The sequence below is a fragment of the Pyxicephalus adspersus genome, chromosome 4, assembly GCF_032062135.1.
Source record: "Pyxicephalus adspersus chromosome 4, UCB_Pads_2.0, whole genome shotgun sequence".
NCBI lineage: Eukaryota > Metazoa > Chordata > Amphibia > Anura > Pyxicephalidae > Pyxicephalus > Pyxicephalus adspersus.
The window spans coordinates 151,614,898-151,634,330 of record NC_092861.1 but is presented as its reverse complement, the minus strand read 5'-3'; the positions used below and the strand labels follow the sequence as shown (position 1 = coordinate 151,634,330).

The 19,433-nt window shown below is 43.4% G+C and overlaps 2 protein-coding genes across 3 annotated transcripts in view; one reads left to right on the top strand and one right to left on the bottom strand.

Annotated features, from left to right (window-relative positions):
* The first annotated feature begins 4,964 nt into the window (after window positions 1-4,964).
* On the top strand, window positions 4,965-9,425 carry GLO1 (glyoxalase I). The gene is made up of 6 exons (XM_072410000.1): window positions 4,965-5,116; window positions 5,707-5,789; window positions 6,492-6,632; window positions 7,740-7,804; window positions 8,399-8,488; window positions 9,214-9,425. Exons 1-6 carry the CDS (start codon window positions 5,012-5,014, stop codon window positions 9,300-9,302), a joined length of 573 nt encoding a protein of 190 aa, XP_072266101.1. The 5' UTR covers window positions 4,965-5,011; the 3' UTR covers window positions 9,303-9,425.
* A 774-nt stretch (window positions 9,426-10,199) lies between these two features.
* MOCS1 (molybdenum cofactor synthesis 1) overlaps window positions 10,200-19,433 on the bottom strand; it is a 22,788-nt gene continuing 13,554 nt past the window's right edge. Inside the window, exons 4-11 of one of the 2 annotated variants that reach the window (XM_072409997.1) lie at window positions 19,020-19,184; window positions 17,350-17,411; window positions 16,614-16,725; window positions 16,029-16,141; window positions 14,948-15,058; window positions 13,923-14,043; window positions 13,350-13,397; window positions 10,200-12,512 (exon numbers count right to left, since the gene is read on the bottom strand). In XM_072409997.1, the coding sequence (XP_072266098.1) occupies window positions 11,758-12,512; window positions 13,350-13,397; window positions 13,923-14,043; window positions 14,948-15,058; window positions 16,029-16,141; window positions 16,614-16,725; window positions 17,350-17,411; window positions 19,020-19,184 (1,487 nt within the window). In that variant the 3' untranslated portion in view covers window positions 10,200-11,757. Of the gene's footprint in view, window positions 12,513-13,333; window positions 13,398-13,922; window positions 14,044-14,947; window positions 15,059-16,028; window positions 16,142-16,613; window positions 16,726-17,349; window positions 17,412-19,019; window positions 19,185-19,433 lie in introns of both variants that reach the window. The other variant, XM_072409998.1, reaches the window with a different exon arrangement.

The window sequence follows — 19,433 nt, the reverse complement described above, 5'->3', positions numbered from 1 at the left end:
GTAAGATATCTTTAATGACAAAAATGTAGCAAACCAAAAGAAAATAACTAACACACCAATTTCTTGTACAGAATTCAGGAGGACAGGATTTTACAGACGGAGACACCAGAGACCACAACAAGTCACAGCAGTCTGTACCCTACAATAATCGTCCAAGGCATTGAACGTCACTCCAAAAAAAGGAAATTTTCCTCCAAGGACATACTGGAGGAAAACAACGAAGGTTGGCTCAGCCGTTTTTGGAGCTTTTTCCGATGCTTCAGCCTGAAAAAAGAACGTAAGAAGAACACAAAGTTATATTTATCATAGTGAATTAGTTTTCTATGTAATGTAACGTAGGACAGACCGAGGGATGGAGAAAAAACGGGAGAAGCTGATTGGTTGGATGTCCTCAGGTGACATGGGAGCAGAGACAGTAAAGGAGAAGGAAGCTGAAACTAAGATTAGAGAGGAGATTGGGAAGAGAGGCCGGAGATGGAATCATAGATCACTCCACAAAACTCTAGGAGTAGCTGGGGACAGTTTTTCCACATGGGGTTTTAGGTGTGACACTGTATGACTATTTGAGGGAGTACAAAATTACAGTTAGTATAAAATTGATCTTTGATGTTCCTTTCCTGGTCCTATCAATGGGTCTCCCTTCTTGGTCATTGTGCTCCTCCAGTACTTGCTGTTACTTCACATGGAGCTTTCCGAGGAAACAGAAAAAGTTCCAATACTGCACTCAGCCAAGCACCAGACCACTTCTGTCTGCGGGAAACAAACTAAGTATTGGAAGAAATATTGAACATTCCCTTTAGATGTAACTGAATGTGAATACACATGGGAACTATTCTCTAACCAAATTTTTCCTTTCTCTTTAATATAAAGGTCCCGGCTAGGCGAATCCAAAAGCCAACATGTATTTGTGTACTTTCAGCAGCGTAAGGATTTCTATTGGCAGCTTTGACAATTATGAATATTTGTTGGAGTGACATTAAAATCGCCATAACACCAAAAATTTAAGACAACTACAACAAAAGCTGCAAAGCCTCCACGCATATCATTGTCATTAAAATTGCTGCTTCCCCTTTTTGGAGGCAAGAGGAACCTTCCACCTACCCACCTTCCTATGTTCTCCAATGGAAGGCAAAAATAGACCCTCTTCTCTCAGTATATGTGGTGCTGGACAGCCCAGTTCTGTTCAGTACTGTGTGCTTTGGGAAGGGGGTGCAGCAAGGAGGGGGGTCAGGTTCAAGAACAGGAGCAGCCATTGCTCCTCATGGGAGGGTGGGATGGATGAACATGACATCTTCATCTGTTTCCTGCACTTCATCCGTTTCCTGGGAGTTGCTAAAAGTTCAATTTCTGACCAGCTTTGGGTGAAGGAGTTTGGAGAAAAGGGTGCAGCAAGGGGGGGGGGGGGGGGTAATGATTAATGATGGGGCAAACACTTGTTCGCAATGGGAGGGTGAGTAGGCAGAACATGACCCACCTCTTTGCAATCGGGGTGCTAAAAGTCCCAGTTCTGGTCAATATCAGGCTATGGTAAAGGGGGGACAAATCTGGCCCCCAACGTCCTTTATTTTGTCCCCCAAAAAATCCTAAATATGAACTGCAGCTGCCCCGCCGCTGCATTGAAATAGATCCGCTACTACACTTCCCGTCATCACTCGCGTCTATAGACCAGCGGGCTCTCTGCCTATGTGTGGCCCTTCATTGGACTGTTTTATAGACGCAAGTAATGCCAGGAATTTTAGTAGCGGAGCTATTTCAATGAAGAGCGAGTTCCAGCGGTGGCCACTTATAAGATTTAGCTCCGCATTGGCTGCGTCTGTCATTTCCAGCACTCCGCCTCAGCTTTTCCTTGCTACTTCAAGGCATCGACTGGAATGGTTGGATTTTCATAGAAGAATATTGGTATTATTATTATTGTTAGTCTGTGCAAAATGCTTACCATTGGAATCTAACTCCGAAGGCTACAAATAGAGAAAGAGGCAAAAGATTTTTTCTTAAATAAAATTAAAAAAAACATTTTTATGCCTCTTTCTCTATTATAAGCCTGTTCCAGATTGAATGTGAAGCCAAAGCTCTTTGTTTTCATATAAAAGGGTTTATATCTAATGAGATGGAATTATTTCCTCAACTTTTTCAATACATTTCAAGGTTGGCCCGAGACTTTGTCTAAGTTTTTATTTTTGGCCCTCTGTATTAGTGTTTTACACCCCTGATTTAAAGGCTACCCAACAATAGAAAAACTGAATTACACAAAATACTGAAAATACATACAATCATATATAAAATCATACAGTTTTATAAGGGGAACACTGAACTCCACTGCAGCTATTGCCAGTCAATACCCATTATGTAGCAGACACTGGAGGGTGAGGAGGGATGCATAGAATATCCAGCAACTATTTAGGATATAATAATTTTTTTTAATTGGGAGACTGATATTTTGCATACCAATTTGACTGAGATTTGGAAGTTTATTTGTTAAGAGATGATTTTTTATTATGGCTGCAGTGCTCTATTCAAAATTGTCCACTAGGTGGCAGAAGGAGTATTCATTTTTTATGCATTGAAATGAGCATTGCACAGAGATTTGAATAATAATAATAATTATTATTATTATTATTATTATTAATAATAATAATAATAATAATAATAATAATAATAATAATAAACAGTATTACAGCGCCAACATATTAAGCGGCACTGTACATTACGTAGAGGTTGCAAATGAGAAATAGATACAGACAGTGACTGAAAAAAGAGGACCCTGCCCAGAAGAGTTTACAATCTAAGATTAGAATGACTGTGAATGATCCAACAGCTAAATTGATGGATGAAAAATACATGAATACGCCCTCAAAGCCCATAAAGAAAAGGAATGTTTATAATTTGATTATTACAGATTCTGTATGTATATATGTATCTGTTTTCATGGATGTAATTTTGTTGATCCATCCATCCTTAATTTATGCATTTTTTACAAAATTTTAACGTGCACCAATTCTAATAAATATAAATATCGTGTTGTATTAAAATATTTATTATAATATTAAAATTTATGAAAAATATTCACCAAATCAATTAATCTGAAATGGTCAAATTTCTCTCCATTTCTGCTTTCAGTTCCTATTAAAACAATGACTCGTTCTGCCACCTAGTGGCCAACCGTGCAAAAGTGCAGAGGGGAATAATTTATATGGGAGCCCCTACTAGATTGTATTATAGATAGATAACATGGATAAATTATTTGTACGATGTATTTAGATAACTCAAACCATTGTTATTCTGAGGCTTGGCGGAATATTTATACAAATCTCAAAGAAAAGTAATTTGGAATAATGGATCTAATAATAAATGCCACTTACCACTATCAGCATAAAATAAAGCATGGTGGAGCCCCCAGCTGGCCCTAACACCCATTGACCTCTGTTTGCCATGTGCGCCATCCAGGTCCAGGTCCATCCAGATTCCTCACTATTCCCATCACCCTTCACTTCCATTGGGGAATCCAAATTAGTTTTTTGGTGCGCACTGATGGATACATCTGCCATTGGGTGCACAGAATGTCCTTTATGGACATAACATCCACCTGGCTGCTCTGATGGACACGATGTGCACCTGGCTGCCTGTGTCTTTTGATGAATGGACACTAATACCATCTTTCTGGCTGAATGGACTGCACACCTGGCTGCCCTGATGGACACAATGTGTACCTGGCTGCCTTCATGGACAGCATAGGACAGAGGAAGCCAGGTACATGGTCCACTGTGCAAGGGACATAGGCAGCCAGGTGCATGGACAAACCAACCAGTAAACTAGGTACACAGTCCATCTATCAAGAGACATAGCTGCCAGGTGCAAGGCAATAATTGTGCATGCATAGTCAGTGCAGCCAGGGAGTGAGATGCCCGGTCATCCAGCAAGAGGCACAGGCAGCCAGGTGCACATTATATTCTTGATAGACATAAAGTTCCCCATGCTGCATCACTAGACAGATTGTGCACCTGGCTGTCTGTGTCCCCTGCTGTCTATGAAGGCAGCCAGGTAGATGATATGTCCATCAAGGCAGCCAGGTGTGTGGTTGGTTCAGAGAGTAAATTAGGTCTATCCATCAACAGACACTGGCAGTCAGGTTGATGTTTTATCAACCTGAACAGCCAGGTGCATGGTTTGCCCAACAAGGCAGCATAGTGCACGATCAGTCAGGGACAGGGTCAGCCAGGTGCACATTCTGTTCTTGATGTATATACCTTTCCCCTTGCTGCCTTTGTAGACAGAACTTGCATCTGGCTATCCTGCTGGGTGGACCATAGACCTGGCTCAACAGATTGTGCACCTGGCTGCCTGTGTCTCCCACTGTCCATCAAGGCAGCCAGGTGCATGTTCAGTCCCACCTGGGGGCCAGGTGTCCAGTCATTACAGGTAGCCAGGTGCATGTTCTGTCCTTGATGGACATGTTATACCCCTCCCTGTCTTGCACCTGGCTGCATTAGTGGACTGTTGTTCACCTGGCTGCCTGTGTCTCCAGGTGCATGGTCCATCCCACCATAAATATTGCCTCACCTATAGGGGGATATTAGGGAACTGGTAGCTCCATATCATTGGATATAATTACTGGTTTGTAAGAAATGTGGACTTTTTCACAACTTTAGAAAATATTTCAAAGCTGAAAGAAAATAAAATGTTATGGATATTGAAGGAAGCTATAAAGGTTTATACATATTTTATTATTAGGAAAAAAAGAAAATCCCACCTATCAGATTGTCCTGGCCCATTTACTTAAATCAGGTTGGACAATCTGATGGGTAGCACTTCTCAACAGCATGCTGTCAGTTCGCCCAAACCCCGCCCCATTACAGACAGCCGCAGGGCCAATGAGAAAGTTTTGTTGTTACCTATCAACTATGGACCCGCCCCTTTTGACAGCTGTCAGTTATGGCTCCGCCTCCACCCTCTTGTCAGTGCATGACTCTAACCTCTGCAAGGTGATTGGAGAGGAGTGGTCAGGTGTCGGGTGATGTCACAGGGTGCGGAAGAGAAGATGGCGGAGACACCGGAGTTGGTCGGGCTGAGCGATGAAGCGGCGTACAAGGCATGCGGGGACCCAGAGCCCGTCACCAAGGTAACCGAGGGGAGGAGGGAGAGGACAGGAGGGGGTCCTAAAAGCGTGAGGGGCGGGAGTGTGAGAGCCAGGACCGGTGTATGACAGAATGGGGGCTGCAATGCCTTTCTGTGTGTGAGGCTGGAGGAGTCATCAGGGGCCCAACTGACCGAGAGGGCCCTCTATGGAGGTAATGACCCAGATCACATGACTCATATTACACGACACCTAAAACTTAATTCTCTATAATGTCTTTTAATAAAGCTCATTACTACGCTGCCTCTCCTTTCACTGCCCAGTCATTAGGAGTCATTAAGCACTAATTATTGCAGTAATGTGTAAAGGCTCCATTGTGGCTCTTTGAGGTTACAGAGCTTGCATTGTGTGGAGTGCTGAGCATCATGCCAGAACATGCGTGTACGGGGCAGACGCGACGCCATGACATCTATGTACACGGGATTGTCCTGCACTGTGCTCACACCCCATGTGTTAATTATGGCGGGGGGGGGGGTGTGTGTGGATGAGATTTGGCCGGCGGTTGAAGGTCGCTGCTAATTCTGTGCTCGTATCAGCTGCCATCTGACCTTTCACATTTTCATTTCTCATTGCAGGATTTTATGATGCAGCAAACAATGCTACGGATCAAAGACCCCCAGAAATCCCTTCCGTTCTACACCAAGTGCCTTGGCATGACGTGAGTGACTGTGCGCCCCCTCCTGGTGCCCTATGTTATATGTCTGGATGTGCAGCGACTCCTCGTTACCCGCCGAGATAAAACGCAGCATCGTGTGCGCACAACCTCCTCCGCCCCTCATGTGTGCTCGTGTCTCCTCCACACCTTTATGTGGACAGCAAAGCTAATCTTACACTGCCGCCCTCACCTTAGTACACATTACCCATAATGCCCTGCGCCTTAAGTCAACTCTCCCATTATTGGGCTCTGTTCATACATTACAAGGCCCCAGCCCCCTCCTACCCTCATCTGATAAATGCCCCTGCAGGGGGGTCGGATGATCCATTACAATTGGTTAAAACCTTGGCAGGATTCCCCATAGAAGTCTTCCGCTGCTCTCTCTGCGACCTCTGACACTTCAGCTGCTAACTCAGGGGCGGAGCTCTCCAATCAGCAGGGAGTGTGGGCTTTCCTGATTGGAGATCTTGTGCTTTGACTCATCAAAGGGGGCGTGTCAGACCGGCACAGAGCAAGCTGGCCAGGGACAGCAGTGATCACATGACTCACCCTGTTCACATTGATAATGTAAAGATTTATTAAAGTTTTCTATCTGTCATCTTATAATCACAGCACGTTTATTTTTGGCATTTGCCTGGAGTTAATGCTTCAGCTGCTGTTGTGGGTTATACAGTGTTGGGTTTATTTTATGTTTTATTCTTACAGCCTCCTCCAGAAATTGGATTTCCCTTCTATGAAATTCTCTCTCTATTTCATGGGCTACGAGGACAAGAAGGACATCCCGGAGGACGTCAAGGAGAAAACGGCCTGGACCTTCTCACGAAAAGCCACCCTGGAGCTCACACAGTGAGTAGAACGCATCACCGCCTGTCATTTATTATTTTTCCCTCCACATTCACTGAACGATTCAGGCTGTGCTGTGTGTATTATTCACCCACGGAAAAGGCTGCTTGGTCTGTGCCATGGCGGCCCCCTACCGGCAAGCTCCATGCATGATGAAACGAGCATGTCATTATTTAATGTTGCTACACATTCAAATAAAAATGCTCAGCACATGAAATAACTGAATCAGAACAATTTACTGTCAATCCAGAGATTTCCCTGTAGTATTTTGTTTCTGCCACTAGGTGTCCCAGTTTAAAAGCTGAGATCATTTATTCCACTTCTTCCTCTGAGCCTAGCTTGTCCTGGTCCCTCCCCCAGCCTATGACTGGACATTGAGGGAGGAAGCAGGACAGTGATTGGCTCATTTCTCAATCACTCTTTTCTCTACATGGCTTTATCATTGCATCTGATTGGCTGCTACAAAATTGATGATTCCAGTTCACATTCAAACATTCACACTGCTTGTATGGATGTTTTAGACATCCAATGAAATATAATAAGAAGTTGTCAGGGGCATTACCATAGCAGTGTTTGTTTTTCTGAGTCCCAGCTTTTTGGAGTCTTTGGCAGTCCCCCTGCCCTTGGATGGCACTGACCCTGACTGTTCACACAGTGTCCCCGGTCCTCTTTGGAATGCCATGGACATTGATCATTGCATCTTTATTCAGTGTGACTGATGGGACTCCCCAAGTTCACAGGAAGTGGGATTAATGTCGCAAAATTAAGGATAGTTCAAACCTGGGTCTGGTCCTTATATCAGGATACAGCTGATCCAAAGCTTGCAAAATAGGGCATTGCCTGCAGCCCAGCCCGGGATCCCGGAGGTTCAGTGTCTCTGTGTCCTAGACTGCCGTACATAACCAGGCCAGCATAATGGCCCAACCACGCCACCTGACAACATGGGGCAAAGCTTTGATTATGAGAGATTGATAGGGCGACACCTGCTGGCCAAGTATAAAGGATTGCTGGTCCGTATATTGGACTGGTCTGCTGTAAGCCCATCGCACAACCCCGCTCTGCCATATCCTCTCCTGACCCAGCTGACCTTTTGTATCTTCTATTCTGCAGTAACTGGGGAACAGAACATGATGAGAAACCTTATCACAACGGCAACTCTGACCCCCGAGGATTCGGTAAGTGACTCATTTTACATGTTTATGTTCACCAAGGACTTCTCAGCTTTTACTGGGTTGGCCTCCCCTAATCAATTTTTATAGCATTCCACAAACATACCTTGGGCTCCATGGCCATGCCATAGGTGAAGTATTACATTCAGGTCGGGTGACTTTTCTTTGTCATTGGATTCATCAGACGTGGCTGTGTTTGTGGTGATTCTGTCTGCTGCAGTCCCAGCTTTCTGTGGGGGACAGGAGGTAAACCCGATCTGGTCATCTGCTGGTGTCAGGATTCAATGACATATGACTATGATAGAGACATTAGATTGTGAGCTCCTTTGATGGACAGCTAGTGACATGACTATGGACTTTGTACAGTGCTGTATATTATGTTGGCGCTATAAAAATACTGGATAATCTAAAAATAAGTACTAAGGCGCCATCTGCTGGATGAAAAAGAGAATGCAAAATACTACTATGCAATATTTCATAACACCAGAAGAGAATTGGTCAGGAATCTCTCTTCTGACACTTTAGTCTGCTGTGTATGTAATCACATGAGCCGGTGTGTTGTTGTCTCCTTGTCAAAGCTGAATCCTCTCCTCTCCGCAGGTCACATAGGAATCGCTGTCCCCGATGTTTATGCTGCTTGTAAAAGGTTTGAAGAACTCGGAGTCACCTTTGTGAAGAAGCCCGATGATGGTAAATATTATTCTGAACCCCCGTGTTTTACCAGAAATGTTTACACCACAATTCAGGATTTATATTTACCCTCCAGCCTTGCAGTGTTGTATAGGCGCTTCTTACAATGTCCATTAGAAGCTGCAGCAAGTCAGACCCTGCCTCTTATTATGGCCAAAGGAAATCAGCCTCATCTAACTCCTTCCCCCCAGCCTGACCGTTCTCTACCCTGCTTTTCTCATTCACTAGATTCCGGTCCCTAAATTTTGGAGGTTTAGCATTACCTACAGTGAATGGCATGCAATTAAATTTAAGTACCTCTGCAGACTGAAATGAAGTCAGTTTGATATTTACCATACTCCTCCCAGGAGCCAGCCCACTGCTTGCATCAGGGCTGATGGTACAAATGGGTCTAAGCACTGCTGTGTGTTCTGGAGGATAAGTACAACACCCCTGTTGGCTCCTCCCATCAGCCACGATCTGCCCTCATTGCATAGAGAAGCTCCAGCATCCACTTTGAAGGCAGCCATACCTGCACCTTGGAGAGAAGAATCTGGCATTAAGCATGCAGAGCTCCCCCATAGTGGTGCCCAGCGCTTTGGATTTTAGTGATAATATTATCCTAATGTCATAGAATTGCTTTGTGTATAGACGATGTAACAGCTCAGGAATCTGTACTGTGTACCCGATGAGTAGAAATATGGAGGCCTCTCATTGACATGGCTGTTCTGTTTTTCTTTTTACAGGGAAAATGAAAGGATTAGCATTTATTCAGGACCCCGACGGCTACTGGATAGAAATTCTCAGCCCTAACACCATGATGTCTATAGTCTAATGATCAGACGGCCCCAGCTGGTTGCACGGCGCCTCCTCGTCATCCCAATACTTTATCATCACCCCCAGGATAATGTTGTGCTGGCTTCTGTTAGTAATTAAAAAAACAAAATTGTCAACACCCATGTGCCTGAAATTTTGCACAGAACTACAACTCCCAGCATGTGGGGGCGGGGCTTATTTCAGGCCACAACATGTGATTTAAAGTGAACCTGTCAGATGTTTAGGGTCTACCAGCTGCCTCTGCTCTCCAACCATCCAGCAATAAAAATATATTTTTGGGGTGTCAGTGCGTCTGATAACTGTAAAGCTGCAGTATTAGCGGAGATTTTGTGCCTTAGCAGAAGCCACTTTAGTGTTTAACCCGTAACCATGTGACCGCGATCAGCCGATCAAACTGGATAGATTGTAAATACCAATAAATCGTGTTTGAAATAAATTGTCTGAGTTTGTCATTTCTTGTATGGAGAAACCATTCACAACAAGGATACTGTAGAGCACTCTGGCCCTTGCAGAGCTGGGTCCCAGGTTGGAATCTTGGGCAGGACTCTATCTGCATGGAGTTTGCAGGTTCTCCCTGTGTTTGTGTGGGTTTCCTCTGGGTAGTCCGGTTTCCTCCCACATCCCCAAAATACGCAGTTAGGTTAATTGGCTCCCCCCCAAAATTGACCTTAGACTGTATTATTGACATATGACTATGGTAGGGACATTAGATTGTGTGCTCCTATGAGGGACAGCTAGTCACATGACTGGGGGCCTTGTACAGAGCTGCATAATATGTCAGTGCTATATAAATACTGGATAATATCACAGGACACATAAAACAGGCTTGCATTGCATTGGTGCCCCATGCCATGTGGTGACTGATGTAGATGTGATAGTCAAGGGTCCACAAACCTTTGATTGTATTTCATTTAATTAAAAAATAAAGGCCCACAAAATCCTGAAATGTCATCACTGGCTGGAGAAATCCTGAAAGAATGACAAATCCCAAAGTTCTGAAGAAATATAAACATGTTATCTAGTTGGCATTAGCTATGTACATGGCACTAATGTAATAGAATTCAATATTACAAATCCAGGTTTTGGCCTCAGTAGTATCAGGACATCCAATGATTATAAAACCCAGCTTCTCAAACTGTAATATTTCTTCTCCGGCGTTCCCAGCTCCGCCCTTTTCCATAGCAATAACAAAGGCTGTAGCTCATCAATTTTACATTGAATGTATAGGAAGTGAGACCCCTTTGTTGGCTGCTGGAAGGAGCTGGGAGCGCTGGTGCAGAGATCGTGGCGGTGAAGCCATTGAGACCACAGATCCCAATGTCCATTTTACTCGAATGTCCTTTAAAGCGGAACTAAATCCAGAAAAAAAACCCCCTCACCTTTAATCCCACAGATCCGTCGTCCCGGTATCCGTCTTCAGCCAAGAGGAAGCACCGGGCGCCGCCACCATTATCTTCTCTCTTTCTCCGGGTTCTTCTTCCTACGTGACCCAATCCCACACTGTGAAGGTGTGAGTTTGGGTGACGTAGATAATGAAAAAGATTACAGATCTCACTAAACGTGCGGCTTTTTTTTTTTTCCTTCCTTTAACACCCCTAACGGTGTGACGGTGGATTTTCCAGGCCAAAATCGGTATTCCTGAGTCACACTCGGGGTAGCTTTTAGCTAAAAAAAAAAACCACCTACCTAGCGTTCTGCTGGTCCCCGCAGGCCTTGGGGACACGTCCTTCCTCCCCGGTCTCCAGCCGGCGAATGCAGAGACGATCTTTGGGGTTTCCCAGTAAAATTGGTGCGGGCGGATCGGCGGGAAATTCAAATAATTTTGTATTTGATTCAATACAAAATAGCTGTATTGAGTCCAATATAAAGAAATATTCATATAATATATAGGCATAACTCGCCGATATTTAATGAATTGAACAAATTTAATAAACTCTAACAAAACACAAAACTCTGTTAAAAAAAATATTTAAACATGTAACTGTACAGTAGCATATATATATATATATATATATATATATATATATGCATGCTACTGTACAGTTACATGTTTAAATATTTTTTTTAACAGAGTTTTGTTAGAGTTTATTAAATTTGTTCAATTCATTAAATATCGGCGAGTTATGCCTAAGAAGTATAGCCTACAATGAAAAATAAATTTCCATGCAAAAAATTGTATCACTTTTTGCATGGAAATTTGGACGGAATTAGACCGCTAGGGAGGTTAGGAAAGGGCTCCTTCTGCGCATGCCCAAAATTAGGGCATGCGCAGAAGGAGCAGCCAAGAGCCTCCCAAGATGTAGGTTTCCCAGGGGCATTTGCGCTCTAATTAGAAAGGGGAGGTGCTGCACCCCTTTTGTGTTGCACTTGAAAAAAAAAAAAAAATACAACTTTAACTAAAGGGGTTGTCTACTCTTTTACATAAAGCAATAAATTTTGAGTTTAGTTCCGCTTTAAGTTGACGGTTGCTGACGTTGGAAGTCTCCTCTCTGCCCTCCCGTTTTGCTTTCCAGTTTCACTTCTTCAATTACAATATCATGAGTGACGGCTTTGCACATGTCATAGATGGTCAAAGCCGCCACGCTGGCAGAGGTCAACGCTTCCATCTCTACACCTGTTTTACCGTAAGTGCTACACTCGGCTCTGATTGCCACAGCGAACCGAGAGCTGTCCAGTTTCAAGGACACATTGACCTGACTTAAAGGGATGTTATGGCAGAGGGGGATCAGCTGACTGGTGAGTTTGGCCCCCTGGATGCCAGCGATGTGTGCCACCGTGAGGACATCTCCTTTCTTCAGCTGGTTTGCTTGGACCATGTGGAAGAGTTTTGGCCCCAAGCGAACAACAGCCGTAGCAACTGCCGTGCGTTTTGTATCCAATTTACTCCCAACATCCACCATGAAAACTTTCCCATCTCGGTCAACGTGTGTTAAGTCCTCGGAGGTTCCCTGCGGACAGAGATTGTGCGTATCTGATAAATGCTCAGTGGGTATTGCAGCGGAAGACTCTTGTGGTGTAAGGCACAATGGGTGAGGATTAAAGTTTTTCGGGTCACTGCAGAAAGCCCGCAGTGGGAGCACCATGGTCTTGAGTCTAAAATCTAGGAGCGGTAGGTAGAAACTTCCATTATTGCAGAGCAGTAAAGTGTGCGTATATGATCCGGTTCCCTGGACCTTCTGTAAGGTTTTCTGTGGAAGCTTCCGGTCACCTGCAAAATATTATCATTAATTTTATTAATAAACAGGATTTATATAGCGCCACAAAAGTTACATCAGTCACGGCTCATGTGAAACAATAAGGAGAAGGTCAGCTTGATCAATCACATGAAATAAATATCTAGATTTTTAATGCAGCAAAAAAAAAAAAAAACCTGTCCACCAAAGAACCTTGTGGATGCTTCAAAGCATCAAGGATTGACGAGGCTCAATATTCTAGCCACTATGAGGTGAACCCTAGCCCTCCCATGTGCTCCAAAGTGTGCTCCTTGTTAATGAATCATCCTAGGACTCAGTGACTTCCTGCGTGCCCCAAGTCCATTTGCCATCAAGTGAACCCCCCCAACCCAGTGACTTCCTGTGGGCCCCCAGTCCATTTGCCATCAAGTGACCCAGTGACTTCCCATGTGCCCCAATCCATATGCCATCGTGTGACCGACCCAGTGACTTCTTGTGTGTCCCCACCCAGTCCATATGCCATCAAGTGACTCCCCCTGACCCAGTGACTTCCTGTATACCTCAAATCCATTTGCCATCAAGTGACCCAGTGACTTCCCGTGTGCCCCAATCCATATGCCATCAAGCAACCCCCCCCCCCCGGACCTCACTGTAACAGAACATATTAGGAATCTTTTCAGAGATTTACCCCTTCAGTTGCCTAAGAAAAGATTTGACTACAGCTAACATGAAATGATTCGGTTCTTACAAACTCTGTACTTTAAAAACATTTTCTCCAATATGAACGTCGCCCTTCAATAAGTGAGAAAATCAAAGCATTGAAGTGACCAATGGTGACTCCCCACCCCATACGTACAGGTTGTGTCACCCACCAATCAGGATCATCGGCCGGTTCTTCATCTGCGATATGCTGAACATACCTGAGAGTGAAGAAACATGTCTCAGTTCATACATGAAAGGAAGCTGGAGCCATCACTTCACAAATTGTAATAATAAAATAAAAAATAATAATCAGATTGTGGCATTGTCCAAATTTAGTTCTGCTTTGATACTGCAGCAAAACAAAAAGCAGGACTACAACCTCTGGTAACCAATTGTAAGCTTTTATTCTTCAACCAGGGAAAGGAATCTGTTTGCTCTTTGTATCATTGTGTGTGACTGTGCAGTGTTGTGGTGACACCCATTGATAAGTCTTTGACACCCGGCACTCACAGTACGCCCCAGCATGAGGCTGGGTGTTACAACCACAATACTGAAGACATCTTGTGGTGGGGAAGTGGTACTGCAGATGCTAGTAATGAAGAAAAGGCAAGTACTCCAGGCTGAGCAGTTTTTTTTGTTATAAAAACTAGCTAGGGGATCCTTTATAAATGCCTATAGTTTACCAGTCCAAATGGGTACAGATAAGTCATATTACAAAGCCATCAGAGACCTCAGACACTTACCTGCATGCTGTTTCTTTTTCCTTCCCACAGCGGCGCCAATGATCTGAATAAGCTTCTCCTCACTCGCCCCAGACCGCAGCAAATCCCTGAGAGACACTTCAGAGTTTCCAAATAGACAGACCTGTGAGAAAACATGAGAGTAGGGGACGGGTCACTACCTATAAAAGTGCTGCATATTGGAAAGCATTGTCTACTGTGTAAGATTTTGACATGATACGGAGGGCCCATAAACATGGTATGTGAATTTTTAAAGTGGTCCTCCAGATCCCTTACAAGTTCAAGAAATGTATCTATGCAGCAAGGTATCCAATAGGACATCACTACCGCGTTCAACCCAGAAACTTTTTTAAGCCAAGTAGGAAATAATTGTAGGCAGGTGGCAGCCTCAACCAATCAGTAACAACCCAAAAACAGCCGGGTGGTTACTGAAAAGTGCTGGGTGGTGCACCCAGCTAAAAGGGGCTAGGGGGGAACACTACACTACATCTCAGAGGTCTTGATGGATGGGGTGAGAACATTGTAGAGTAAAGGTGGCCCACAGAGGCCTAAAAATGTATGAAATTATAGTATTGCATTGGAAACACGCTATTGCAAAAGCACAGCTAATAATGTTTTATGGTCACCGACATCAAAGAAAGGAGATGCTGAGCTGAGAAGTAAGGGGGGGTTTGTTGATGGGAGGAGCTGGCCAGGGCCACATTAACCACCATTTACCTTGGGCCCATTGGTGGGCAGAGATAGGAACAGCCATTTTGTTCAGGTACATCTGATGAAATGAAGATTACAACTGGGTATTGAAGAGACCGGTCGCCCCACTCATAGAACACAGACAAGGTTGATCGGTCTTCATGGAAGTTTACCACATTGAGGGGTGCATGACTACTAAATTGGAACACATAGGTGGGCCATTGCTTCAGTTTTAACCTGAATTGTGCCCAGAGCTGAGCTTTATATTACTTTAAGAGGAATTGAATTTTTATTTTAACCATATACCAAGACAAGGAGCAATCATATCTCTTCCGTACCTTTAGGTTTCCATCTGCCGTGATCCGTAGCCGATTACACGAGCCACAGAAGTGTTCAGACATGGATGTGATGAAGCCGATCTGCCCCTGGAAATTGGGCACCCGATAAGCCTGGCAAGGGATAAAAAACAAATACAGTGAGTTGGAATTGATAGCCAAATATCCAGACAGGCGAGATGGATCACACAGAATTACAGAAAAAAAACTTGGCTTAGAAAATAGGGGGAATTACTTGTTTCAATTTTAAAGATTTCCCCCCAACAAATTATATATTAAATTATTATAATAATTATTAAGGGTATAGTGGTCTTTAAATAGCCATTTGAGCTTGTTTAAATTATCTTTGCCTGGTTTTATTTGCCAAAAAATAATCTGAACCATAATAGTAACCTTCAGTGCTGACCATGTGATCAGGCGGTTTTGTTGATTTATAATCCCATGTCAATGATATAGAAAAATGGCAAAAGGTCAGCCATTCAGTTTAAAGTTTAAAAATCTTATGTGATAATAAAAAAAAAAAAAAAAAAAGAGAATCAATTCTTGAAATAATTCAGATTTCACTGTATTCCTTCCATCTGTTCCTATACAAGACTCCAGGCTAGAATTAATTACTTCTTGCTGTAACATATTTGTTCTCCGCTTTATGCAAGATTCGTTTTTGGCCCCATTTCTGTGAGCTTCCTATGGCTTTTTAGGCTGTGGGCTCTATTTATAAATTATTCCCCCAGTCAATGCTTCTGAAATTCACTGACAGTTTTTGAATTTCTCTAAAATTCTCATTCCAGATCCTATTAGAACAATGACTTGTTCTGCCACCTAGTGGTCAAAATCAAAAAGTGCACAGCTATCACAAATGGAAATGCCTTCTGTATAAACGAAAAGAATAAACCAATTGAGAGGGGAATAATTTATAAATAGAGCCTTAAGAGTTGTTGCTTTCATTTTTATCACCTTATATTATTATTACTAACCATTAATCTTCCTTATAAAAAGAATATTAGGTGCTGGGTAGTAATGCTGAAAAAGGAATTTTCAATATAAATAAACACAATGCTAGCAGTGCTCATCTCTCGATCTGTACCTTGGAAGTACTGGACATTTCAGTGGGCAGTTTTTCCAGTTCCGGCCACCTCTGACGGATGCTGTCCAACATTTCCTGGTAACTCACCATCTTCTTAAAGTTCCACTTGTTGCCTGTCAAAAAACATAAATGTATGAAAAAGGTTTTCCAGAGATAATTTGACTTTAATAATAGCTGGTCACAGTAACCTTGACCTCTGTTATATCAAAGATGTTTTGCTGCTCATCCAAGTGGCTTCTTTGCTTCTGAAGAGCCATTAACATTAAAGAAAAAATTCTAGCTAAACACTAGAGGGCAGCAGAGCTATTGCACATAAAGCGTTTGTAAGAAAACTCGATATCCCATGATCCTTTGCATTATATATTATGGATGGGGGTGGTCACAGTTGTTCTCTACAGCACAATGGGGTGGCTACAAATGAATACATTTTGAATGGAGCATGTATTGTAGCCACGGGCATTAAAGATATTTAAATGTTTGCAAAAGATTCAGATTTGAAGTATCAGAAGTTGGAGATACTTTTCTGGAATGTTGTGCACCTTACCAGGTATTGGTGGCATGGAATGTTCAGAGAGGGAGACTTACCATCAAAGGGCATGTATTCTATGAAGCGCACCTCCAGTGGCTGCTTCTCCGTCAGTGCTACAAAATCCAGCAGCTCATCCTCGTTCAGTCCTCGCATCACCACGCAGTTCAGCTGGAGGATCGAACAGAGAGGAGACATTACAACCATCAATTGAAAAACATCTTCATGTTATGGAGAACCTCAATGATTGAAAGAACCGAAATCCATTGAATATTGGGGAGGGCTGGGGACAGTCAGAATGGGGATGGAGGGGTTAGGTGATGTCCTCCAGCATCGAAAAGAGCTGCACTTGATCTGATTTGCTGCATGCTTCTAATGTGGATTGTGAAAAGCAGCAGCAGAGGTGGTGCTGTCATTGTAGAAAGCAGTGGGCATGATTGGGTGTCCCCAGGTGCTGAATGACAAGCAGTGACAATGCCAATATCTAACCCCCATGCAATGTATTCTCATCCTATCGTAGTGTAAGCAAGCACAGCGTACATGGGAGTGACAACCGTGTTCGGAATCCAGGAGCAGTGCTGCAATGCTAACACCCCAACACAGGAAGCTGCATTAGGTGTACTTTATTGGCAGGTTTGAGAGGCATTTGTAAGTATGATCTTTCTTTACAGGTAATAGCTAAAACCAGGTCAAAGCCCTTCTGTTCTGGATCTCAGCCTCTAATCAGATGTCCTGGCCATCCTGAATATTGAATCTTCAGCAGAAGATAGAAAACAGAAGTCTGATCCTCCTCACCTTAACTGGATTGTATCCCAGCTCCACCGCACGGTTTATCCCTTCCATGACTTTATGGAACCCTGCAACACAGAAATGGAGGAAATGGGGTAAGTAATTATGAATGAAACCATCTACTCCTATTTTCTAAGAGGAAAGAATAATTTACAATGGTTGTGGCATATCTCAGGGAGGGGCTGAATGAGTGCAGCTAGACAAGGAGCTCAGAAATATCTTGAGTCAATATTGCAAGGCAAAGACTGGTATTCTTCACTAATGGTCCTTCATCCATAAGAATGTAGCCTATCCAATAACTAGAGACCAGTGACATCACTGAGAATGCAGCCTATCCAATCACTAGAGACCAGTGACATCACTGAGAATGCAGCCTATCCAATCACTAAAACCAGTGACATCACTGAGCATGAAGCCTATCCAATCACTAGAGACCGGTGACATCATTGAGAATGCAGCCTATCCAATCACTAAAACCAGTGACATCACTGAGAGTGCAGCCTATCCAATCACTAGAGACCGGTGAAATCACTAAGAATGCAGCCTATGCAATCACTAGAGACCGGTGAAATCACTGAGAATGCAGCCATTTGTTAAAGGCAGAGTTAAGTCTAATGTAAAGCTATATTACCTACACACATTCATAAAATAATATCTATTTTATGAATAACTATCTTCCAACAAAATCAGAGCAACTAATAGTAAAACCCTTCCTGTAGTGTTGTTACACTGCCATCCATTGGGCACAAATCTTATTGCATGTTAAACAACATTTGTAAGTAACATTTGATCATATTAGTTTTTCTCCTAAAATTCTGTACCATGAAAGCTTATGTTAGCTATGTGCTTATCTCAGATGGCTCATCATACTATATGCAGGGAAGGGTGCTTCAACACATTAATGGCCAATAGGAAAGCGTAGACCGCCCCATATTAATGGCCATGGCTTAGAATTGGATGTCCAGGATCATATTGGTGTGCTGGTCAGGTGTTCACTGACTTTTGGCTACATGGCATATTTAACTGGTGCTACTACAGGTACATATGGTATTGTGTGCAGTATTTTGTAGCTGGTTTTGAGGTTTATGTGGTCACACCCCTCTAAAACCTCCCGTATTTGATATGAACACTCTTTGACCTGATACAGCTTTATGATAGCAAGAGAGCTAATGACCTGGTAACAGCTAACATGTTGATAAGAACAGACAGTGTATGGACAACAGTTCCCGGCTTTCCCTTTCCCTGCCCAATCATAGGATGGGAGAGAAACAGGAACCATGTTACCTGTAGCAGAAAAAAATCCTTTGCCAGACCATGTAACGTTGGGGGGCAGAGCTGGATAAACAAATGCAGTCCCAGTAATTCCCCACCAATCCATATCCCTCTCCTATTGTGTGATACTTCCCCCTCCTCTTCGATTGCAAGCTCTTCTGGGCAGGTTCCTCTCCTCCTCCTGTGTTATTGCAGTCTGTAAGTCACTTGCCACCCTTATTTAATGTACAGCGCTGCATAATATGTTGGCGATTTATAAATACTGTGCAATAATAAATAGATTTCAGGTAGCTAGTACACAATCTTTAATGGACAGAAGTGGCCACCTCCATATTTGCCTAATGACAGGTTCTTTTTATCTCTGCAATGTGTTTTTGTTCTGATAGGAAACTTGGACCACTCACCTTTCCTCCTGACAATAAACTCAAACTTGGCGGGTACGAGTGTGTCCAGGCTGACATTGATCACGTCCAGCCCTGCTTCTTTTAGCTTGGGCAGCTGCCGGGCCAATGTGATCCCGTTTGTGGTGAGTGCGATGGTTTTCAGGCCTTCCAGTTTCCGGAGCTGAGCTGTAGGACACCAAAAAACAATGTGACATCAGTCAAGATTATTCATCCCTCCCCTCAGGTGTGTTGTCTGTGCATCACCTTCACTTCTGCCCTCTCATTTATCCCTTAAATTCAGAACATTTCCAGGTCCGGTCACTTTCACCTGCGCAACATATCCAAAATCCGCCCCTACCTGTCCCCTGAGACCACCAAACTCCTTGTACATGCTCTCATCATCTCTCGTCTGGACTACTGTAACCTCCTCCTCTC